At 44.5% G+C, this 23284-nt stretch overlaps 1 protein-coding gene across 5 annotated transcripts in view; it reads right to left on the reverse strand.

Moving 5' to 3' along the window:
- Positions 1 to 23284, reverse strand: part of LOC113032074 (steryl-sulfatase-like) — a 51279-nt gene that overhangs the window by 7259 nt on the left and 20736 nt on the right. For 4 of the 5 annotated variants that reach the window (XR_013912226.1, XR_013912228.1, XR_013912227.1 and 1 more), the window contains exons 6-11: positions 9156 to 9561; positions 8939 to 9075; positions 6781 to 6918; positions 6351 to 6510; positions 6005 to 6126; positions 1755 to 2016 (exon numbers count right to left, since the gene is read on the reverse strand). Coding sequence is in view for 2 of the 5 variants with exons in the window: in XM_080308252.1 (XP_080164378.1) it covers positions 1755 to 2016; positions 6005 to 6126; positions 6351 to 6510; positions 6781 to 6918; positions 8939 to 9075; positions 9156 to 9561 (1225 nt within the window). In the remaining 3 variants the exon portion in view is untranslated. Of the gene's footprint in view, positions 1 to 1544; positions 2017 to 6004; positions 6127 to 6350; positions 6511 to 6780; positions 6919 to 8938; positions 9076 to 9155; positions 9562 to 23284 lie in introns of those variants that run through there. The other variant, XM_080308251.1, reaches the window with a different exon arrangement.

Below are 23284 nucleotides of genomic sequence, written 5' to 3' on the forward strand. Positions count from 1 at the left end.
TGGTATCTAACCAGATTCTTACTCTGGATGGCATTACCTTGGCCTCCAGTAACGCTGTGAGGAACCTTGGAGTCATTTTTGACCAAGACATGTCCTTCAACGCACATATTAAACAAATATGTAAGACTGCGTTCTTCCATTTGCGCAACATCTTTAAAGTTAGAAATATCCTGTCTCAGAGTGACGCTGAAAAACTAGTTCATGCATTTATTACTTCCAGGCTGGACGACTGTAATTCATTATTATCAGGATGTCCAAAAAACTCACTGAAAAGCCTTCAGCTAATCCAAAAGGCTGCAGCAAGAGTCCTGACAGGGACTAGAAAGAGAGAGCAGATTTCTCCTGTTTTGGCTTCCTATTAAATCCAGAATTCAAAATCCTGCTCCTCACATACAAGGTCTTAAATAATCAGGCCCCATCATATCTTAATGACCTTGTAGTACCATATCACCCTATTAGAGCACTTCGCTCTCGCTCTGCAGGCCTACTTGTTGTTCCTAGAGTATTTAAAAGTAGAATGGGAGGCAGAGCCTTCAGTTTTCAGGCCCCTCTTCTGTGGAACCAGCTTCCACTTTGGATTCGGGAGACAGACACTATCTCTACTTTCAAGATTAGGCTTCAAACTTTCCTTTTTGCTAAAGCATATAGTTAGGGCTGGACCAGGTGACCCTGAATCCTCCCTTAGTTATGCTGCAATAGGTGTAGGCTGCCGGGGGATTCCCATGATGCACTGGGAGTTTCTACTTCAGTCACAGTTGACATCATGTTCATACTCTGCATTCAATTATTAGTTATTATTAATCTCTGTCTCTCTTCCACAGCATGTCTTTATCCTGTCTTCCTTCTCTCACCCCAACCAATCACAGCAGATGGCCCCGCCCCTCCCTGAGCCTGGTTCTTTCTTCCTGTTAAAAGGGAGTTTTACCTTCTCACTGTCGCCAAAGTGCTGCTCATAGGGGGTCATCTGATTGTTGGGGTTTTGTTCTGTTTCGTTTTTGTTATTGTAGGGTCGACCTTACAGTATAAAGCGTCTTGAGACAAATGTTGTTGTGATTTGGTGCTGTATAAATAAAACTGAATTGAACTGTATACAAACATGTCAGACCACACTAGACTTTTGAAATCTAGCTGACTTTGTGTTTAAAGTCCAAACTGTTGCTCAGCTCACGGATGGTCACCATATTCTCTGGAAATTAGTTCAACCAAGCCTGATTTTCTTTACCTCAGCTGCCTCAACTAAACCAGAAAATCAGTATCAGATCGTGGGTATCACAACATTTGTTAATCATTCATGACCCCCCCTTTGCAGCTCGTACTGTAGCTCTTAGACTTGTATAAGACGATTCTCTGAACTTTTATTGAGGTCTAAGTCTCATAATATATTTTCTGATTTGACAGCTGACAACTTTACTGTGTTAGTCACTCAGCTTTGTTGTTATCCAGTCTATTGTATTTTATAATTGCCACCTGTGTGCTGACTAGATCTCTGAATGTGAGGCTTTTGTTACTACATCAAGTGAAATAAAATCAGTGCAACAGATGACTGCGCCCTGACAAAACAAAGGTTTAATCGTGGATTTGAGAAGTTCATATGAAGTGTCCATATTCAGATTAGTGTGACTAAACAGCAGCAAGGATCTTCCAGTGCCGCCTCCACAGAAGCTTACTGGTACAGCTGGCACTGACAGAGCTGCGTGACTGTGGAGCAGCAGGGCTGCAGCCAGGGCTTCCACATCAGGTTCGCGTGACTTAACTGGTTCTCCACTGGCTTCAGTGAGCGCCGATGCATCTTCACAGCTTCCTTCATTGTGGCCAGGACAAAGTGAAAGGCAGGCTCAGTGTCTGGGGTCAGCGGTGTGCTCTCTGATGGGTCCTTTGAGAGATCGAAGAGCAGAGGAGGATCGTGGAAGGTAACGTGCTCCGGCGTGCAAAAGCAGATATGTGTATGGAAACATCCCATCTTGTTTTCTGGGTAGAAGTTTGGAGTGAAGTAAAAAGCTTTCCACACCGAGCTACCTGGGAACGATAAATGAAAGCACTCAGTGCCACTTTCCCTCCATGAAGCAGGGTGTTGAAGTGCAGACTTTCAGCCTTAAATGTAAGACTTTTACAAACCAAAGGAAGCACAACATTTATACATTTTCAGATGCATTAATTCAACAAACTAACAATTTTATTTTAATGCTTGGATGAAAATCTGTTGTAGAAAATGACCAGCTGGAGTCTAAAACCCATGGACATCAACAAATGCAGCATTTCTTCCTGAGAGACGCTCCGTCAGGCATTTACTGCATCCACCTTCAGTTTGTGGATCCTTCTGGTTATCAACTGAAAAGCTGCTCTGCAAGATTTCGATCAGGTTTCTGCAGCATTTGTCTGAATCTGAGCAGAGTACAGCCCTGTGCACGTCACAGCTCACCCTAATAAAGCTAACATTAGCTTCATCGTGTTTGGGCCTCTTATTCAAAATTACAGCGAGAAGCTATAAACTGTTAATTCAATATTCTCTCCATGGACGCCCCTCTCTGCCTTACTGCTGCTGTCCCAAAGTGTTAAAAATAGCTTTGCAAAGTCATGTTTTCCAGACTCATACATGTTAATGACTTTGGTTCTTATCTGTTCTAGAGTGTATTTTGTGTCATGATGTGCAACTTTTTGAGATCTTTTATCCTCCTTGATTCATCAGGTCACACAGTATCCAGTTAAACTCAGCTTTCCATAAAAATGGATTCATCACAGTCAGTTGCTGATTTGACATGAGGGGGGGGGATTACTTGAATAGCTATGGCCACGTAGGTTTAGTTTCTTTCTCCTAAATCATCATTTGGAAACTGCATTTTGTATTTACTTTGTCTTTGTCTAATATAAAATTTGTTTGATGATCTGAAACAGGATGTGGCAAATGCACAGCACTGTATACCTGATACATTTGATGAGGGAATAACCTCGCATGGTCATGAAACTGCTTGTCATTGAACTACCTAATTCATTTTAGATCTCTGCATGAAAGTGGCTGTAATTCAGTTAATGCATGTTTGTAAAACCCCTTAAATGAAAGCTGAAATACTTCAGTCACATATGGTTTGAAAACTACAAAAAAATGATGTCTTTGTCCAACAAGTTATGGACCTAACTGTAGATGACCAGCCTACTGGATCTCTGCAGAAGCCATATGTTATCAAAAGGTTGATGAACAGAATCAACCTTTTGTAAAGTGTGTAATGTATGTTTTGTCAAATAATATCAAAGAGAAACACATTTTCCATTTGCCTTTTTTCATGACCTGATATGGTACATTACAAAATTACACCCTGCACAGGCCGCCACTCGGTCGCAGAGCTAACACTTACAGGCAGACAGCCGTTCAAACTCACAATCACACCTATTCACAATTTAGAATAATCAGTTAACCTCACACTCTGCACACAGTGCTAACAACTAGCTGTTCGATATAACCATATATATCGATGACGATATAAAAGCGTCTATCGTTTGTTTCGTGGTGTCGCAAAATAAACTGTTTACAGCAATATTTTTCATTGTTTTTCATCGTGGCTCCGCTGTCCGCTTGTTTGTTTTCCACATAAACCTTTCACAATAAAGCTCAAGATCCTTTTGAGACTTTTCAAAATAAACTGAATCACGTGAAAGAGCATGCAGAGAGTTTACGGATGAGAAGCAAAAAAAGAGCCGTCAGGTGCTAAAAAATAAAGCTTAGACTCAAATTTTGAGAGAAAACGGCGCCGTTACAACTTATGTCTAAAAATGTATCGTTTCATGCATCGGTTAAAACACTCGACTCCAGCTACATGACGCGCAGCTGGAAACACTAAACGCAAGTCGAGCTGCCTGAGATTCACAGAATTTACAGAAAATGTTACATTTTTGTGATTTATATCGTTGTCAGGACGATAAATGTCTGAGATTTTTGTCATATCGCACAGCCCTACTAACAACTGCACCACGGTGCTGCCCCTGGATCTAGTTCAGCTAAATGAGCAGTTGCTACAATACACCTGGGATTGTAGTTGGTCAGTTTCCTCATTTGTTGAAAGCTCTGGTCAAACATTTCCTGCAGAAGGCTTAAAGAGCCTTCTAGAAGCTCGGACGGCCTCAGCCTGAGCTGAGTGTGAGAAATCTGCAGGAAACGTCTGAAGTTGTTTTCATCCATGCACTTGTATCATTTGGTCCATGTGACGGCTCACATCACCTGCTGGTTTCATGCTTTCACTTTTTAAATTTTAACTCCAAACACGAGTATGGGGCCATGGTATACTTATTATCCATAAACTCTATAATGTGTAGTAATATAGTATATGTTTCAGTGTGATACAGATCAGCAGTGGTCGGGCACTTTGGCCAAACTGCTGTCTTTAAAAGTGACCATAAATAGAAATGCAGCAGCATGCTCAGGTTTTCAAATGAGACCATTGCTGTTAATGAACTCCATTCTGTATTTTATTAACTTGGAAAAACTACATAAGTAACTGTGGAATCTGTGAAAGTGTGGACACCAAGTCATTCACGCTGCAGCCTGTAAACACTTTTGGTGGCAGTTAATAATATTAAGCTGCCACTCCTGCAGATCTCTTCAGCTGAGAGATCTTTTCAGACTGTCTTGCGGTGTCAGATCTCCCCTGAGACCTTCTCTGATATTCAGGCCAGGGGACTGTTACAAATATTTAAGTCTGCTTTGGATGATTGTTCTCTTGAGGAAGCCAGCCTCTTTTCATCTTTGTATGTTGACTTCAAATAGCACCAGGAATATGGCCTCAAATACCAGAGTTTGTATCTGTCTGGTACAAAGTGATCTTTGTCCTTTAGTTTGGTATGTTACATTTTAGTAGTTTATTAATCCATTTCAGAAGTGGCCAACCCGCGGCTCCTGAGCCGCATGCAGCTCTTTGCCTGGTTTCATGCAGCTCTTATATTGAAGTTTGTGGTTTTTTTAATCTGCGTGTTCGCTTCGTTTGAGTTTAAGGCAAGGCAAGGGAAATTTATTTGTATAGCACAATTCAACAACAAGGTGATTCAAAGTGCTTTAACACTGTATTTTCATCAAATGCAAATGTGCGTGAGATGGAAATACCACAAAGTTTCCCAGTAGGTGCGAGTGTCATGATGGGTGTGACCCTGTGTTTGTGTTTGATTTATACTTGATTATTGCAAACAAAGCTTGGAGTTTCTGTTTCTGTGCCCTCCCCATGTTTCACGTTTGGTTCCACTGCATCATCCACAGGGAGCAACTCGCGTCTAAATCACTGAATTTAGACAACGTCATGAAGCCTGTGATGGAAATCATCAACTGCATCCACACACATAACCACATGCAATTCAAGAATCTCATCGCTGAGCTGGACCTGAGGCTTCCAGGTGACCTGCTGCTGCACTGCACTGTGAGGTGGCTGTGATAAACCCAGGCACTCTCTCGCTTCTTTGAGCTTTTGGATGCCATAATAATAATAATAATAATGATGGACTGGATTTATATAGCGCTTTTCAAGGCACCCAAAGCGCTTTACAATGCCACTATTCATTCACTCTCACATTCACACACTGGTGGAGGCAGCTACAGGTGTAGCCACAGCTGCCCTGGGGGAGACTGACAGAAGCGAGGCTGCCATATGGCGCCATCGGCCCCTCTGGCCAACACCAGTAGGCGGTAGGGGGTAAAGTGTCTTGCCCAAGGACACAACGACCAGGACAGAGAGCCCGGGGATCGAACCGGCGACCTTCCGGTTACAGATACACTTCCCAACCCCCTGAGCCACGGTCGCCCATGAAACTGTTAATGGTAGAGAAGGACTATCCCGAGCTCTCGGACCTCAAGTGGATTATGGATCTGGTCTTTTTGGTCGACATGCTGTGTCACTTGGACAGACTGAACCTGACCCTGCAGGTTAGGTTAAAAATGCTGCCTGACCTGGTGCAAAGTGTGTTTGCACTTGTCAACAAACGGTAGAGGTTATCAATACGGCTTCATCTTTCTCTGTTGCACACTTACTGTTTTGGGGATGCCATCTGATAGCGTTCAAGTTGGCATTACAGTAGTGAAAGAGAAATTCATGCTTGGAACGTCCAGCTCTCCCCTGTAGCAAATCCATGAGGTCATGACCATCTATTTCCCTGCAGAAAGAAAGTGAACATGAATTACAATGGTGGCTGTAACTGATCAAAGCCTCTGGATTACCTTAACACCCCACTCTTCATTAGAAAACATGTTCCCTCTGCTCACATCCAGGATTCCCCTCACTGTGAATCGCTCTCACTGCCTCTCCTTTCTTTAAATGTGACCTAGATTTCAGGCTGACATAAGGAAGGAGCACAGTCTCACCGCTGTGCAGCCTCACCTGTCCTCTGGGACTGAAGCTCCACTCAGCTGCACCACAGTAGGAAACAGGTCCATGTTGCTGGTGGGCTTATCTATCTGTCTGCCACCAGGGATTTTCCCAGGCCAACGTAAAATTCCAGGGACCCTGATTCCTCCCTCCCAATTTGTGGACTTCCCTGCTGCTCGGTAAAAGAAAAAAAAAAAGAACAAGAAGTCATGAAAATAATTCTCATCCGGCTACCAATTAAGCCTAAATGATAGCACTGCACCAAATCCCCACTGAGCCGTCTGCACAGGTGGTACTGTCATTGTCTACATTTGCTCTGCCGGTGGCTGCAATTATAATTATTAACTAAATGGTAAAATCCTGCTGATGTATACAGGCAGAAAGGTCTTCAGCTTTAAGCATTACAACCAAGAACAGTTTTCCGTTTTTCTTCTCGGTGTACCTTTATATATTCCGTTCGATCCCCCGTGGACATCGCCTCTGGCAGAGATTTCCTCCAGATGAGCCCCTTGATCTGAAGTCAAGTAAACAAGAGTTTTTCCTCTCAAGCTGAGTCTGTCCAGCGTCTCCATGAGCTGACCTGAGAATACACACAGTGCAAACTCCAGTCTGTAATTATTTGGAAACATTTTTCCGTTTGAGTATGAATAACAGAACGAGAAAGAGAAACTGTAAAACAACACATGTGTTAAAGCTGCCAGGCAGGAGGAAAAGAGGAAGACCTCAGAGGAGGTTCGTGTTTGTCGTCAATGATGTCAAGCAGGAGAGTGGGTGTGACAGAGGCAGAGGGACAGAGCGGGATGGATGCAGATGAACTGTGGTGACCCCTAAACGGAGCAGCTTAAAGAAGGAGGAAAAATACATCTTCTATATTAGATTGGTCAAAGTAGGCATCAGTGCTCGCTGGCTGCTCTGCTTTCTTTCTGTGCCTCTCTCCTCTATCTGTGCACGTGTGTTTGTGTCCTCATCTCATCAAGGCCACTCTTCACTGGACCGTTCAACAACACAATGAGTTAAACCTTCTGTGTTTGTGGTGCCTCCGACATCCTCGAACACTAAGTGTGTTTCTTCTGTACATTTCCCTGGATTCCCCTCCTTGGTGTGTGGTGGGTCGAACCCTGAGATGGACGGTTTTACATGGGTTCTCTTCCCCCCGGACCCCTGGACCACTATTCCACTATTTGCATTGTGTCTTTGTGCAAATATACTTTCGCTGTAAACAAACACACTGAACTTTGATCTCCTGAGTCCAGCGTGCCCATCAGCCTTGACACAGGGATTGTATTGATCATGTCCATCATTACTACTGGACATTAACTTTTTTCAGTCGCCAAAAACAGTTCAGTTCAACTTTATTTATACATCGCCAAATCAAAACAACTGTCACTTCAAGGGGCTTTATTTTTAGACCCTAATATAGAGAAAAACTGTTGGCTTTGAGAGTGCTGACGGAGAAGTAATGACTATTATAATTGTAATGACAGAGAGACCTATTAACACATAGTGAGTGAAGAAGAAACTCCCAGAGCATCATGGGAATCCCTGGCAGCCTACACCTGTTGCAGCATCACTAAGGGAGGATTCAGGGTCACCTGGTCCAGCCCTAACTATATGCTTTAGCAAAAAGGAAAGTTTGAAGCCTAATCTTAAAAGTAGAGATAGTGTCTGTCTCCTGAATCCAAAGTGGAAGCTGGTTCCACAGAAGAGGGGCCTGAAAACTGAAGGCTCTGCCTCCCATTCTACTGTTAAATACTCTAGGAACAACAAGTAGGCCTGCAGAGCGAGAGCGAAGTGCTCTAATAGGGTGATATGGTACTACAAGGTCATTAAGATAAGATGGGGCCTGATTATTTAAGACCTTGTATGTGAGGAGCAGGATTTTGAATTCTGGATTTAACAGGAAGCCAATGAAGGGAAGCCAAGACAGGAGAAATCTGCTCTCTCTTTCGAGTCCCTGTCAGTGCAGTAGTTATGCTGTAATAGTTGTTGATGATGATGCAGTTCTTCACTCCTATTTATACTCCTCTATACACCAGTATTGCATTTAATATTTAGTAATCCTTACCCCAATCTAGTCGGCTCAGATGGTTGAGCTTCCTGAGCCTGGCTCTGCTGGAGGTTTTCTTTTAAAAAGGTGTTTTTCTTCCCACTGTCGCCACGTGAGACTCATAGCGATTTGTCTGATTAGGGCTTCTCCCTGACATGCAGTATACTAAGGTCAGGTCATGATAAACACTACAAAGCACAGTGAGATCAGTTCTCCATCCACAAGGTTTTAAGTGGATCTCCTCACATCTTCCATCTCGCCTCACTCACTGGTTCTTCTCTCCTCTGCAGCAGCAGGTGAAGCTGGGGGGGTTTCACAGAGCCTACCCTCCTAACATGATAAGATCGTTACAAGATGTAATTGCTATGACTACACACTTATCTTCTGTTCCCACTTTAATGATTATTCCTGAAGGCTCTTTCTTTCTTAGTGTCATTTGACTGAACTGGGCAAAGAGGAGAGGTCGGAAGCTTCTGGGCTTTTTTTACTGGATTTGAAAGAACTGACAGACATAGAAAAGCAGCTTTTCCTTTAAACAGACAGAATGACCTACCCACACTCCAGTCCACCTCCTGCACAGCGTCCCCGTAGATACCATGGCGGCTCGTTCCTCTGAAAGCTGCTGAAGCAAAGATGGCTGTGTGGACTTGGAGGAAAGAGAAAAGGAGCAGGAAAGGCCTGTTTGAATTTCTGCAGAAACAAACAATGAATATGAAACATTGCAACAAGAGAGTTTTCAGATCCAGGTGAATCAGGAAAGCTTCACGTACCGCTCTATGAAGTCCACTGCCTCGTGGACCATCCTCTGTGTCATGTTTTCAGACTTATATGGCTGCTCCACAATGCTGTGGTCCCTCAGGAGAACACAGTTTAAGTATGGGACAACCATGATGAACGCTACTAGCAAACCAGTGACCAAAAGCAACAGAAACATCAAGCTCAGGATCGACCTTCTGCCGATGACCCCGCTGTAGTGCAGCACAACTGTAGTGAGCAAAACGATGCCCATTGTTCTGTATGGCAAATATTTATGGAACTGGAAAATGGTGCCATGTCCAGGCTGGCAGTCCCTCAGGTTAGTCAGAGGGATACCGAAGAAATAATTGAAGCCGTGGTTGTTAGGGTGGTGGCAGTGATCGTCACGGCTCTCACAGTTCAGGCCCAGGTGCCATTTTCCTGCAGACAAGAAGAAGAAACAAAAACTCAGAAAGTAGAAACCCGATTAAGCTCGAAGCCACAATAAGAGAGTAAACTGTACACGTCCTATAACAAACAAATCTCACTACGGTTACGGGTATAAATATTGACATCGGTGTGAGCTCTGTCACTTCATTTTTAGCTGCTAATAACGCTCAAAACTGTCTGCGATGAGCACACGAGACACTCAGCCAAAGACCTCTTTATTCAACTTGTCTGACATAACATTTAATGCTGTACTTAATAGACTGGCGCTTACATAGCACCTGCTGTCTGCATTCATACACCAGCTTTTTCTGTGCCTAAGCACTTTTACCCGCGTGTTCACACACTCACAGGCACTGGGGTCAACTCAGGGTTCAGCATCTACCTCAGGATACCTCAAGACAGAGCCTAGGAGATCTGGGGCATTCACCACCTCTCTCCTTAACCTGGCTTCAACCAGTCTTTCCCATAGTGTACTTCATGGTATGGCTCATCAGCATTAAAGCTCTGTAGTTACTACATCTGTGCACACCACCCTTGTTCTTCAAAACTCTCCATTCCTCAGGCATCTTCTCACTCTCTGTGACTGTTAAACAGTCAAAGGTCCACTGCCCTGTCTCCTACACATCTCCAACCAACCACCTTTTCACTCTTCATACACCTTCATAGCTGCCCTCACTTCCTCCTTTCTTAACCTCTGCACTTCCGCATTCAGCCATTCCATCCTATTTGCAAAATCCACACCAAATTCAAATTTTATTTGTCACACACACACAACCATACACAGTATGACATGGGGGTGAAATGCTTGTAGCTGTACAATGCCCGACCATTAAATGACAGAAGAAAAGTTTTACAATATTTACAATTTACAGTTTACTACAAAAATTTACAAATTAACTTAGGAATTTACAGTAAAGAATGTGCAAATAGCAGAAGAGATTATAAAGATAAGGATTATAAATTATAGGAATTATAGGATTATAGGAAATGTGTGGTGGTGCGTGTGGTGACGTGTGTGAGAGTCCAGTCTTATAGTGACGTGTTTGGGAGAGTCCAGTCCTACACCTGGTTCAGGGCCCGAATAGCCTGGGGGAAGAAGCTCCTCCTCATTCTCTCTGTTTTGGCCTTAAGGGAGCGGAAGCGCTTCCCAGACCTCAACAGTGAGAAGAGTCCATTGTTGGGATGGGAGAGGTCCATCATAATCTTCCTAGCTTTGGACTTGCACCGCTTGGTGTAGATGGACAGCAGGTCAGGGAGCTCTGATTGAATGATGCGTTCTGCCGAGCGCACCACCCTTTGCAGATCTCGTCTGTCCTGCTTGGTGCTGTTCCCAAACCAGGTGCAGATGTTTGACGTCAGGACGCTCTCGATGGTGCAGGAGTAGAAGTTCTTGAGCACCTTCAGTGGCAGATGGAAGTCTCTAAGTCTTCTGAGGAAGAAGAGACGCTGACGGGCTTTCTTAACCAGGGTGTTGATGTGACAGGACCATGACAGGTCCTGAGTGATGTGGACACCCAGGTATCGGAAACTGTCCACTCTCTCCACTGGCGTGCCACTGATGATGAGGGGTTTGTAATTCCTCGCCTGCTTTGTAGTGAAGTCCACGATCAGCTCCTTAGTCTTGCTGATGTTTAGGAGGAGGTTATTCTCCTGGCACCAGGTCTCCAGGTTCCTAATCTCCTCCAGGTAGGCCGTCTCGATGTTGTCGGAGATCAGGCCCACAACAGCAGTGTCGTCAGCAAACTTGACAATGGAGGTGGTGTCGGATGTGGCTACACAGTCATAAGTGTACAGTGAGTACAGCAGGGGGCTTAAAACACAGCCCTGAGGCACTCCAGTGCTGAGTGAGATGGAGGGGGAGACTTGTTTTCCCACCCTCACTGATTGGGGTCTGTCTGTGAGGAAGTTGAGGATCCACTGACACAGTGATGAGCTGAGTCCTAGATCCGTCAACTTGGTGAAAAGCTTAGAGGGAATTATTGTGTTGAATGCTGAACTGTAGTCCACGAACAGCATCCTAACATAATTCCCTCTGCCAGTGTCCAGGTGACTCAGGGATGTGTGGAGCAGGTGAGATATGGCATCGTCTGTGGAACGATTAGTCCGGTAAGCAAACTGAAGTGAGTCGATGGTGGGAGGAAGTGAAGAAGTGATGTGATCTCTCATCAGTCTTTCAAAACACTTCATCACAATTGAAGTCAGTGCTACTGGACGGTAGTCATTGTGGCAAGCGGGCTGTTGTTTCTTTGGAACAGGGACAATAATGGACCGTTTGAAGCACGTGGGAACCACAGCTTGGGCCAGGGAGAGGTTGAAGATCTCCGTGAACACCGGTGCTAGTTGATCAGCGCAGGCTCTAAGGACCCGGCCAGGGATTGCATCTGGTCCTGCTGCCTTCCTGGTGTTCACCCTCCTGAAGGTGTTCCTCACGGCATGCTCTGTGATGACGAAAGCATTTTCTTCACTGGTGCACTCCGAGCGCACGCAGCCGTTTGTTGTTTTAATTGCTGCGGCGTCGAAGCAAGCATAAAACGTGTTCAGCTCATCAGCCAGTGAAGCATCGGCATTCATCATTGAAGAAGCTGGTCGTTTATAGTCCGTTATAGTCCGCAGTCCTTTCCACAGGCTCCTAGAGTCGCACTGTCGTAGCTGTGACTCTAGTTTTTCCCCGTAGCTCCGCTTTGCCTTTCGGACCGCACTGCACACGTTGTAGGACGCAGCCTTGTATAGGTCCATATTACCGGAGACAAGCCCTTCATTGTAGGCAGCGGTGCGTGATCTCAGAGCGTCGCGGATGTTTTTAATCCACCCACGGCTTCTGGTTGGGAAACGTTCGGATGATAGTTCTTTCTGCTGTGTCGTCCGCTAGTTTCCCGATAAATCCCACAACCGCTTCCGTAAACATGTTGATGTCATCAGAGCTGCGCCGAAACATGTCCCAGTCTGCGTCATCCAGTGCGTCCTGCAGCGCGGCCGACCTCCCTCCTGATTGGTGGTTGCTGCTTTAGCCTTTGTTTGTAAGCAGGTATGAGGAAGATGGCGGAATGGTCCGATTTTCCAAATGCCGGCAGGGGTTGAGCCTTGTAACAGTTCTTGAACGGGGTGTAGCAGTGGTCTAATGTCCTCGTGCCCCGGGTGGGGCAGTTGATGTGCTGGTGAAGGTTGTGAAATGTCCGTTTGAGATTCACTCTGTTAAAATCTCCCATAACAATGAGTGCGGCATCTCGGTGAAGTGTTTGTTGTAGCTCATGTAGCTCACATAAGGCAGTGTCCGAGTCCGCGTGAGGCGGAATGTAAACAGTGCAGGCAATGACCGCAGTGAATTCCCGAGGGAGATAGAAAGGGCGACACTTAACGATCAAAAGCTCCAGATTGGGCGAGCAAGAGCGTGTGAGTGGGGAGATGTTTGTGCTGTCGCACCATCTGTTGTTCACCATCAAACACACTCCACCACCTCTTTTCTTCCCCGACTCCATTGTCCTGTCCATGCGGTAAACCGAAAAGAACCCCGTCGGCTGCACGGCGTGGTCTGGTATCGCTGGGTTCAGCCAAGTCTCGGTGAAGCAGAGGAGGTTGCAGTCCCGAATGTCTCTCTGGAACTTGATTCTGGCTCTGAGGTCATCAAGCTTGTTCTCGATGGATTGAACATTGGCTAGCAGGATACTGGGCATGGGTGCGCGGTGTGCGCGAGCCCGTAGCCTGTTCCTGATGCCGGCTCTTTTACCTCGAGGCCGTCGCTTAGGGTCGCGTCCTTTGTTCTCTCTCAGGATCTCCTTTGGCCAGGTTGGGTCCGGAGTTAAACATGGTGAAATGTTCGTGTACTGCAGACCAATAGAAACCAAAGTGTCTCTACTGTAGCGGATTTGTGTGTTTTGCATGATGCCCATGCAAGATTATCGCAGATATAGCAAAAAGTGACGAAAAACTGCAAAAAGTGAAGAAGTTAGGGCAGAGCATCCAGCACGGCAGCCGACCTCACCGGCGCCATTTTGGGTTGGGGTCCTTCTGCATTTCTCTCCTTCAATTCAATTCAGTTTTATTTATATAGCACCAAATCACAACAGTTGCTTCAAGGTGCTTTATATTGTAAGGTAAAGACCTCAAAAAGAAGACGCCACACATGTCCATTAAATTCTGCTTCAGTTACCACGCTGGCAACATTCAACGTCATCCTTTGATTTCCAGCTTCAGACTCATGATCTTGTCTGACCCTCTCTTCACCTGCAAAACACTATTCACATAAAAGTAAAGATTACCACGACTCTTTCTTTCACCGTGGCTCAGGGGGTTGGGAAGCGCATCTGTAACCGGAAGGTAGCCGGTTCGATCCCCAGGCTCTCTGTCCTGGTCGTTGTGTCCTTGGGCAACACGCTTCACCTACTGCCTACTGGTGTTGGCCAGAGGGGCCGATGGCGCAATATGGCAGTCTGCCCCAGGGCAGCTGTGGCTACAACTGTAGCTGCCTCCACCAGTGTATGAATGTGAGAGTGAATGAATAGTGGCATTGTAAAGCGCTTTGGGTGCCTTGAAAAAGCGTTATATAAATCCAATCCATTATTATTATTATTATATTCCATGTAGAAAGTGTGAATCAAGCTGCCGTGCTCCTGGCTTTGCTTCCCTTCCACTTGGTCTCCTTCCATCAGCACACTGTTGGCCAACAGCACCAAAGGCAGTTATCATTAACCTGGGCCCCCCACAGTGTGGAAATCTTACTCTTAATGATTGACATGTTTGATTTGGCAGAGACTTTACACCAGAGGGAATAAAAAATGCACTGGCTTGTACCTGTAAATGCACTGTGCTGTTGTAACAGTGTTTATGTGGTATTATTCCACTTGCCACAAATGTCAGTGTAATGGGGAAACAGCGCCCCCCCCTCTCGGTGTGGCTGGTTAGGTGAGGCTGGCTGCAGTAATCGCTGCCAGTCTGCCGTAGCCATACGAGAGGTGAGTTGTATTGTTCCGCACACAATATAGCTAAGTAGTACAGACACATAAAACATGTTTGATTAGCTGACGAGCACCGAGTGTAATAAGTGCTTAGTGGACACATGTCTAACATCAGTTTTATGTACTTTTCATTTGTTTATTAATGTGTGAAACTGTATGCTAAAGTGGAATGCTAATGAGATGTTCTGCCGTAGTGTGCTGTGCGGAGTGGTGTATGGCGAGCCTGTGCACTGATAATACACCGTTGTTTCCATTCAGGTACATCATTTGTTGTTGCTGTTATTTTATTGTATATTAGAAATTAGGGCTGAACGATTATGGAAAATAATCTAATTGCGATTTTTTGCCCCAATATTGCGATTGCGATGCGATATGCGATTATTTTTTAAGGTCTTTGTCTTCTGTATTATTAAACAAAGACAAGCAATACATCATATAGTATGGCCAATACTATATTACATTAATTTTAAACTGTTCTTTCCTGGAAGACAGACCTCTGTTATGATGACATGAGGTGATGCATGAATTGATGACTGACATTTTTATTTAACTTCTTCAATCACAACAGTATATTTGAACATACACAATAGTTTATTTTTAGCTTACAAACATCTGAGCATAAAGTGCTGACAAGGAACCCTGGTGTAAACATTAAAATGAAAGTCAGTACAATGTGCAGATTGCAGAAATATACATAAAAAAAAATCAGTGGCTTTACCACACTCAGTTTTTCGACATCTGTGAACTACTAGACAGTCATTCAATTAAAAAATAATATTAAATAAATAAAACTAATAAATAAAAAATACACACATCTTACTGATCTCTGCAGTCAGTAACATTACACATAAAGTGCAAACATAATAGCAATTGTATAAACACACACACAAACACGCCTTTAAAATTTAAAGGCGTGAAATTGGACGGTCTAGCCTTCTGATTAGCTAATCAGAAGGCTAGTTCTGATTAGCGTCACCGCTGTCTCGGTGGAGTTTAATAAACTCGGCCGTCTGCTTCTTGCTATCTAAAATATAACCAGACACTGGTGTAAATTCTCGACTGTCTCATACTTCTGTTTAATAAGTTTTCTGTTTGACGTTTAGTCAGCTGTGTGAAAACCAAGGAGGAACCCACCCGGGGGATTAATAAAGTTTTATTTTATCTAATCTAATAACTTTAATCTCAGCCAAACCGATTTACTCACGAACAAACAAAACACTGAAAAAAGCCCAACAATAACATTTTTAGGTTGTCTAAGTGACTTATATATCACGTTTAACCCGAGCAGCGAAACTCCGCGGTGATCTGAAAATGATGTGCCGGGAGTTGTGCCGTTCTCGGCCGCATCAGTAATCCTCGAGCTCCCGGCTAGCTGTCGAGCTGGTGGGTAGCAGACGCCTCTGAAAACGTCGAAGCACTTTTGCAAATATGGGATATCTTGATAAACCGAGCAGATATTTGATGTTTACACAACTACTTTCTCGCCTGAAAATATGTTAAAAGTTTATTTTGTGACCCAGAAAGATTAGTATGAGTAATTTTAAAACTTAGTAGCGGCCGCCATTGCTGGAAACTGGAGTTTGGCTGGGCCGCGCTATGAATTCTGGGATATGGTAGTAATTTGGACAGCCTTATAATCGCAGTATAATCGCAGCCTTTGCGGTTAGAAAATTGCACTTGATCATGTCGCGATATTATCGCAAATGCGATATATCGTTCAGCCCTATTAGAAATTGTAATATTGCTGCAGTAATCGCTGCCAGTCTGCCGTAGCCATACGAGAGTGTGCTGTGCGGAGTGGTGTGTGGCTAGGGTTGCCAACTCCCTGAAAAATAAATAAGGGACACCTCGTGGCCAGGGCCGGGCGACCCAGTTGTCTTCACCCTTCCCAGTGTGGTGAATTTTCTAGCTCTTTTTTTGTGTGTGAAATTATTTTTTTAACCATTTGACTTGAAGTTGATTTAAGTAGATGCATATTCTATTCTTTGTGATATGAACACAAGTGAAACAAATGATCATTTAGCCATTTATTTTTAGCTCAAAATGACAACATTAACACAGTAAAACAGGTCTCTTTCTTAAACAGAAGCCTGTCATGCTTAACTTTTGAGAATATAAGTAAATCTTTCTTTAAAAGCACTCTGTCCTACTTAACTTAAAATAATAGAAAACAATAGAAAGAAAAATATTCTTGTAACAGTGCACATTTAGTGCATTTAGTACAATTGGCTTCAGTTGAGGTATTATTTCAGCTTTTCTAATGCTAATCAGCTGCTCCTGTTTGTAAACCCGCTTGTTCCCATGATTACGCATCATAACTCATCATCATTATTCATCTATGTATTACTTTTATGTATTAGTCATCAATTTGTTGTAATCATCTATCCTTGCAGTTGTTTATTACACAAAATAAATTATATTATCACACTTCTGGCCACATAGCGCTGATATTCACTGCACATGCCCATATTAACGTTTTCCAGCCAGGTGTTTTCCTTTTTCCCATTCTTCCCTTTCTCTGAGGGGAACAAACATTGCTGCTCTAATGCTGGGCTCACACTGTGCGATTTTTGGCCCATTTTGAGCCGATTTTTGAGTGATCGGACCGATTTTGGCCTTCATCGTGCGTCGTGTAGTATACGTGGGGTAACGAGAAGTGATTAACACCTCACGACCAGCTCCCGATCATCAATCGCTCGTGAGGGTGTCACCACAGGCGCTCACTGCTCACGCGCAAACGTAAACGTTGGTGAAAAAGACGGCGCAGCACGGCTGTGCAGCGTGTGATCTGGACACAAGCGATGGAGGCACAACTTGTAGAACTTTGGAAAGCTCATCCGAGCCTTTTCGATGTGGCATCACAAAATTATCACGACCACAACAAACGTGAAAATAGTTGGATTTACACTGCTGCTCAATCAATTCAATTCAATTCAATTCAATTTTATTTATATAGCGCCAAATCACAACAAAAGTCGCCTCAAGGCGCTTCATAGATACAGAGAAAAACCCAACAATCATATGACCCCCTATGAGCAAGCACTTTGGCGACAGTGGGAAGGAAAAACTCCCTTTTAACAGGAAGAAACCTCCGGCAGAACCAGGCTCAGGGAGGGGCGGCCATCTGCTGCGACCGGTTGGGGTGAGAGAAGGAAGACAGGATAAAGACATGCTGTGGAAGAGAGACAGAGGTTAATAACAGATATGATTCAATGCAGAGAGGTCTATTAATACATAGTGAGTGAGAAAGGTGACATCACAGCTGCCTGATCAATGTTTTTCATTAGCAATTTAGCAAAGTTGATGGTGGTGGTGTGCGTGTCTGTGTGAGTGAAAGACAGAGAGAGCGAGCGACAGATTTTCTGTTATAACCTTCATGTTATGGAGGCACAGTGTGAGCACTCAGGTCGCATCAGAGCATCGGGCGGTATAGTGTGAGAGTACATCGTGACATACGAACTTCTAACCCCTGCGAGTCAATCGTGCAGTTTGAGCAGGAGCTGAATAACGTGACTGAAAAAAATCACAGTGTTTGCCCAGCTTTAGGTGTACTGTCATCCGAGACTTGCACCGCAGTGTCGGCGTTTGTTCCCCTGTTGGCCATGCTTCTTGTTGTGGTCATCTGTTGTCTTCCGGTATTTTCTCCGCAAGCGACCTTTCCTCGACCAATGAGATGAGCGGTAATCTGAATTGTCATACTCGAATTGTCATAAGTGTGCTGTCAGCTCATTGGTCACAAAGCAGGAGAGGGGCTGGGAATTATGTTTTCAAACAAAGTGTTAATTCCATAAACATTTATAGACTACTTTTGATTCTCACTGTATTATGGGACAAAGTGCGTCCCTTATTAGCTCAATACGGGACGTGTACTTTTGTTTCGAAATACGGGACGATTCCGTATTTTAAGGGACGGTTGGCAACCCTATGTGTGGCGAGCCTGTGCACTGATAATCAGAGGTGTGGACTCGAGTCACATGACTTGGACTCGAGTCAGACTCGAGTCATTAATTTTATGACTTTAGACTTGACTTGAAAAAATGTTCTAAGACTTGTGACTTGACTTGGACTTTTACACCAATGACTTGGGACTTGAATTGGACTTGAACCGGTTTACTTGAAAAGACTTGATATTTTACCCCAAATATAAAATTTAACATGCATATTATATAGAGATTGAAAATGTGACGTCATTCACGGGTAGAACCGCAAAGGATTCTGGGAACTCGTGGCAAGCGGTACTAGCGCACGCAGGCTTTCAATTAAAATCAGTTATACAGCGATAAAAAGAAACACAAAAATGTCAAGAAGCTGTTGTATTATTAACTGCAATAGCCGGTCGAATGACAGCCACGGGAAGCCGACGAGTAAAGAGATCGGTTGTTATCGGATTATGTCGTTGAAGAGAAATTGTTCGAGCCATGTTTCCGAAGTAACAAAGAGGCGACTGGATTGCAGCCATTCAAAGACCAAATATAACCCTCCAGCTCACAGGTTAGTCTGCTCCAAGCATTTACACAAAGGTCAGTCTGCTGTTGTAGTTAATGCGTCATTTTTCTTAACATAATTGGTGATATAGGTTACAAGCAAGTCTGGCGCTGAACAGAAATTGTCGCGCTATGCTCCTTTATTTATTGTGCATAAATAGTGAATCGTCCTGACACAATATTGCGTTTCGCTTCTGTTATTATGGTACATTGACAAAAACATATACTTTTATTCACAGGATAAAACAGGTTTTTTGTATCACTAATTGCCCAGTACGATTACAGCATACAGTATTATTGTCACTGCTACATTTCTGTGATGGGTACCAGAAATTATTTCCACTACTACCCATCCCACTACTACCCTCTACTACTACTACCCATCCGTCGGTAAACTGTACCTGGGCTTGTTGCAGTGACCTGAAGTTACTAAACTTCATGATCGTATGCGCTCACTCCAAGAACCGTATGATTATAAATATGCATATAAATATGCTAAGATGAGATAGCTGACTTCATCTAACTAGCAAATGTTGTCCAGGCTACGTTGGTGATACAGTTTTTTTTAATGTGTATGATATTTTTGTCATGCGATTTTAAAGCTGGTCCTACAACCGCATCCAAGAATAACATGCAGCTTATCTCAGAACTGTCGGTGAAAATTATTCTTGGAGCTAGGTTTAATTGAGCTGCATTTTAAAGAGGTGCAATTTCACAATTTGTGTATATTTTCTAAGTTCACTATTTTGTCATGTGTTGAGAAAAACACAGATTTTAAAATTACATGGTCTAATATTTACATTTAGCATATAACTGCAACATTATTTTTTCGTTTTTTTTTTTTTAAAGACTGGAAAGGACTTGAAATTCAAAGTTTCAGACTTGACTCGGACTTTTACACCAGTGACTTGAGACTCGACTCTGACTTGCCTGACATTACTTGAGACTTGACTTGAGACTTGAGGATAAAGACTTGAGACTTACTTGAGACTTGCAAAACAATGACTTGGTCCCACCTCTGCTGATAATACACCATTGTTTCCATTCAGGAAATAAAGTGGCAATGATCGACCAGAGACTCCTTGTCTTTTTAAAAACACTACACAACGCAGAGTCGAGGAGTCTGTTTGGGCCGAACTGTTGCAGCGGGATGAAGCAGAAACCGGTTACACTGGTGCCGTGACCCCAGCTCCTGCTATCCTGCGACCGCAACGGGGGCCGTCTACTTCCTGGAAGGTGGAAAAGTCGCGGGAGACTGGCTTTTCTTAGTCCCGCCATTTTCTGCGTTCTTTAGAGACATTGGGGCGGGGCTCTGTGCTTTCTTTTTTTTGGAGAGTTAAAAAAAAAAAAGAAAAAAAGGGAGGGACATATTGCTGAGCCATGGCAGATTTTCCCAGTTTTGGCAGGGGAAGGGGGGCAGTTGGTTTTACCCCTCTGCATTCATTTGGCAGAGGCAGATCAAGGTTGCTGACAGCCCCAGTTTCCTCCACACCTAAGCCTGTCCTTGCTGAGTTAAATGAAAACCCTATTGTTGGGAACTGTGATGATCTACAAAATACTAGATCAGAAACCAGTCCCACAAAAGAGAACCTTTATGCAGAGATTGCAACGCAAATTGGGTTTTCTATTGGGGAAAGCATTGCCTCTTGTCTTGAATCTCGGTTGGGCTCTGGAGTGGGAAACAGTGTTGTTGGGTCTGCCAATAATGTGTTATCTGAACCCTCACTATTGAATGCGATTGTAAAGTCTGATGTTAAAGAACCTGTGTGTTTTAGAGGGGATGGCTGTGATACATGCAGTGTTCAGAAATGGGAGGAAATGATGATGACTTTTTTTAAGAGAAGAGGGGTACCAGTTGCTGAACAAGCTGATGATGTGCTAAGTAAACTGCTGGGGAGGGCACAAGAAATAGTCAAGGTGGGCATACATAGTAAGCCATCAGTGTGTCTTGAGAGGGGCCCAGAGCCCATTTTTGAGATCTTAAAGCAGCACTTCAGTGACACTGCCTGTTCAAGCATGCCTTTAGCTGATTTTTATGCAACACTACCCAACTCAGGTGAAACACCGTTTGATTACTGGCTCAGGTTGAACAGAGCCATGGAGGTGACTGAAGACTGTCTGAAGAGACAAAATAAGTCCTTTGCATACCTGACGAAAGAGCTGACTGCTAGGTTTATCCGCCACTGTCCAGACTCAGAACTGTCTCTTATTTTCAAGTGCAAGCCCCTGCAGCAGTGGACGGTTGCTGATGTGCACGAGAAATTGCTGGAGCATGGCAAGGACCGGAAGTGCACCCCTCAGTTTAGTGCAGTCAGTGCCTTAAGTTTTCAGCAACAGGAGGTGAGTCCTAATGTGCAGCAGGCGACAGGCAACAGTAAGTGTATTACACCATCACCAACCTCTACCTCAGCATCACTTACCGACCTTCATGCAAAACCACCTACTGATCGTCTTGATCATGTGATAGCCCTGTTAGAGAAAGTCCTGGAGGGACAGCCTCGACAAGCAAAGCTGCCTGTTAAGGATGATGTAAGGGTTCCCCGAAACCAAACACACAAAATTGTTCCTTGCGTGATTTGTGGTGACACTGAACACTCTACGTATCACCACTGTAGAGCCCATCAGCTATGTTTCATCTGCCATGCTGGCGACCACACACGGGCTCAATGCCCCAGGGCAGTGTCTGTCAGAGTGAGGGGGCCTGAATCAGCCACCCAGCAGCTGGGAAACTAGATGGCCTACATGTGGAGGGGGCAAGTGTTAGGCCTGAAATCGCCCCCAAAGAGGATGATTTTGATGATTTAGAATCTGTATTACACACTGTTTGTGAGGAGCGCCAGCTAGGCCGGAGACCCATTCTTCAGAACACACACAGACTAAAACAGCATGATGAGCTGTTCTATGAAAATGTGACCCTGGGTGGCAAAGTGTCTGTTAAAGCCATGCTTGACAGTGGCTCTATGGCCTGCACCCTCAGCACCAATATGATGCCCCAACTATTACATCATGCAGTGCTGCAGACCCCCACCTTGCAACCCACGGATGTCGTCCTGATTGGCTGTGGTGGTTCGAGGACAGTTCCATCAGGTGTGTGTGACTTTACAGTGGAGATATATGGCTGTAAAGTTGTTGTGCCAATGTTGGTGATTGCAGGGCAGAGTGAGGACCTCATTTTGGGCAGTAACCTAATGAGGTATCTGGGTAATCGCCTGAGGGAAGAGGGACATTTAGGAGAGGAATACAGCAAGACTCTGAGTGCGGAAGAACAGCTTAATAAAAATCTGCTGAGTTCAATGTCAGGAGTGGTGGCCCCAGGGCATGTTGGTGATAAGATCGGAACTGTCAAGCTAAAGAGAGCTGTAACATTAGAGCCCTTGACAGAACACCTTGTTTGGGGCAGGCTGCAGCTAATGAATAATGGGGAAGTGGGCAGTGCTGTCGTTGTAGAGCCCACTGGGTCAAGGTCTGGACCGAGGTCAGTTATGGTTGGGAGAACTGTAGCGCATCTAAACAGTGATGGGTGGCTCCCTGTGAAAGTGCTGAACCCCTTTGACAAGCCGATAACACTGAAACGGAACATGAAGTTGGCTGACGTGTCCCCCTGTGCAGCAGTGGAGAACTTCAGCCCCACTGGCTCCTACTTGCAACAGAACATGCAACGGTCTACTGGCTCAGCTTGGTGCCATGATGAGCAGAGTCTAGTCACTGATGTTTCCACTTTGCCAGATGTTTCACCCTCACAGGAGGTGACAAGTGGTTGTAGCCCCCTACATGCAGTGCTGCAAAATCTGGGGCTGTCTGATATCGACATTGATTCATGTGCAGTTTCGCCAACTGGCAAAGAAAAACTGGTTGGCCTCATAGCCCAGTTTGAGTCTATCTTCTCGAGAGACAAGCTGGATTGTGGCAAGGCTGCCTACATCGAATTCGAGTTGTGGACGACAAGCCATTCTGGTTGCCATGCCGACGTGTGCCGCCGACTCATTATGAAAAACTCAGACAGGCTTTGAATGACATGGAGGAACGGGAAATAATTCGGAAGTCTTGCAGTGAGTTTGCATCACCCCTGGTCTTAGTTTGGAAGAAGTCCGGTGAGTTGAGAATCTGTAACGACTTTCGCTGGCTTAATGCTAGAACTGTCAAAGATGCTCACCCACTCCCGCATCCGGCTGACGCACTGGCTGCTTTGGGAGGGAACGGATTGTTCTCCACAATGGACTTTACTTCGGGTTAGTATAATGTGGAGGTGCATGAGGAGGACCGTAAGTACACGGCATT

This window comes from Astatotilapia calliptera, chromosome 11 (assembly GCF_964374335.1).
Source record: "Astatotilapia calliptera chromosome 11, fAstCal68.1, whole genome shotgun sequence".
Taxonomy (NCBI): domain Eukaryota; kingdom Metazoa; phylum Chordata; class Actinopteri; order Cichliformes; family Cichlidae; genus Astatotilapia; species Astatotilapia calliptera.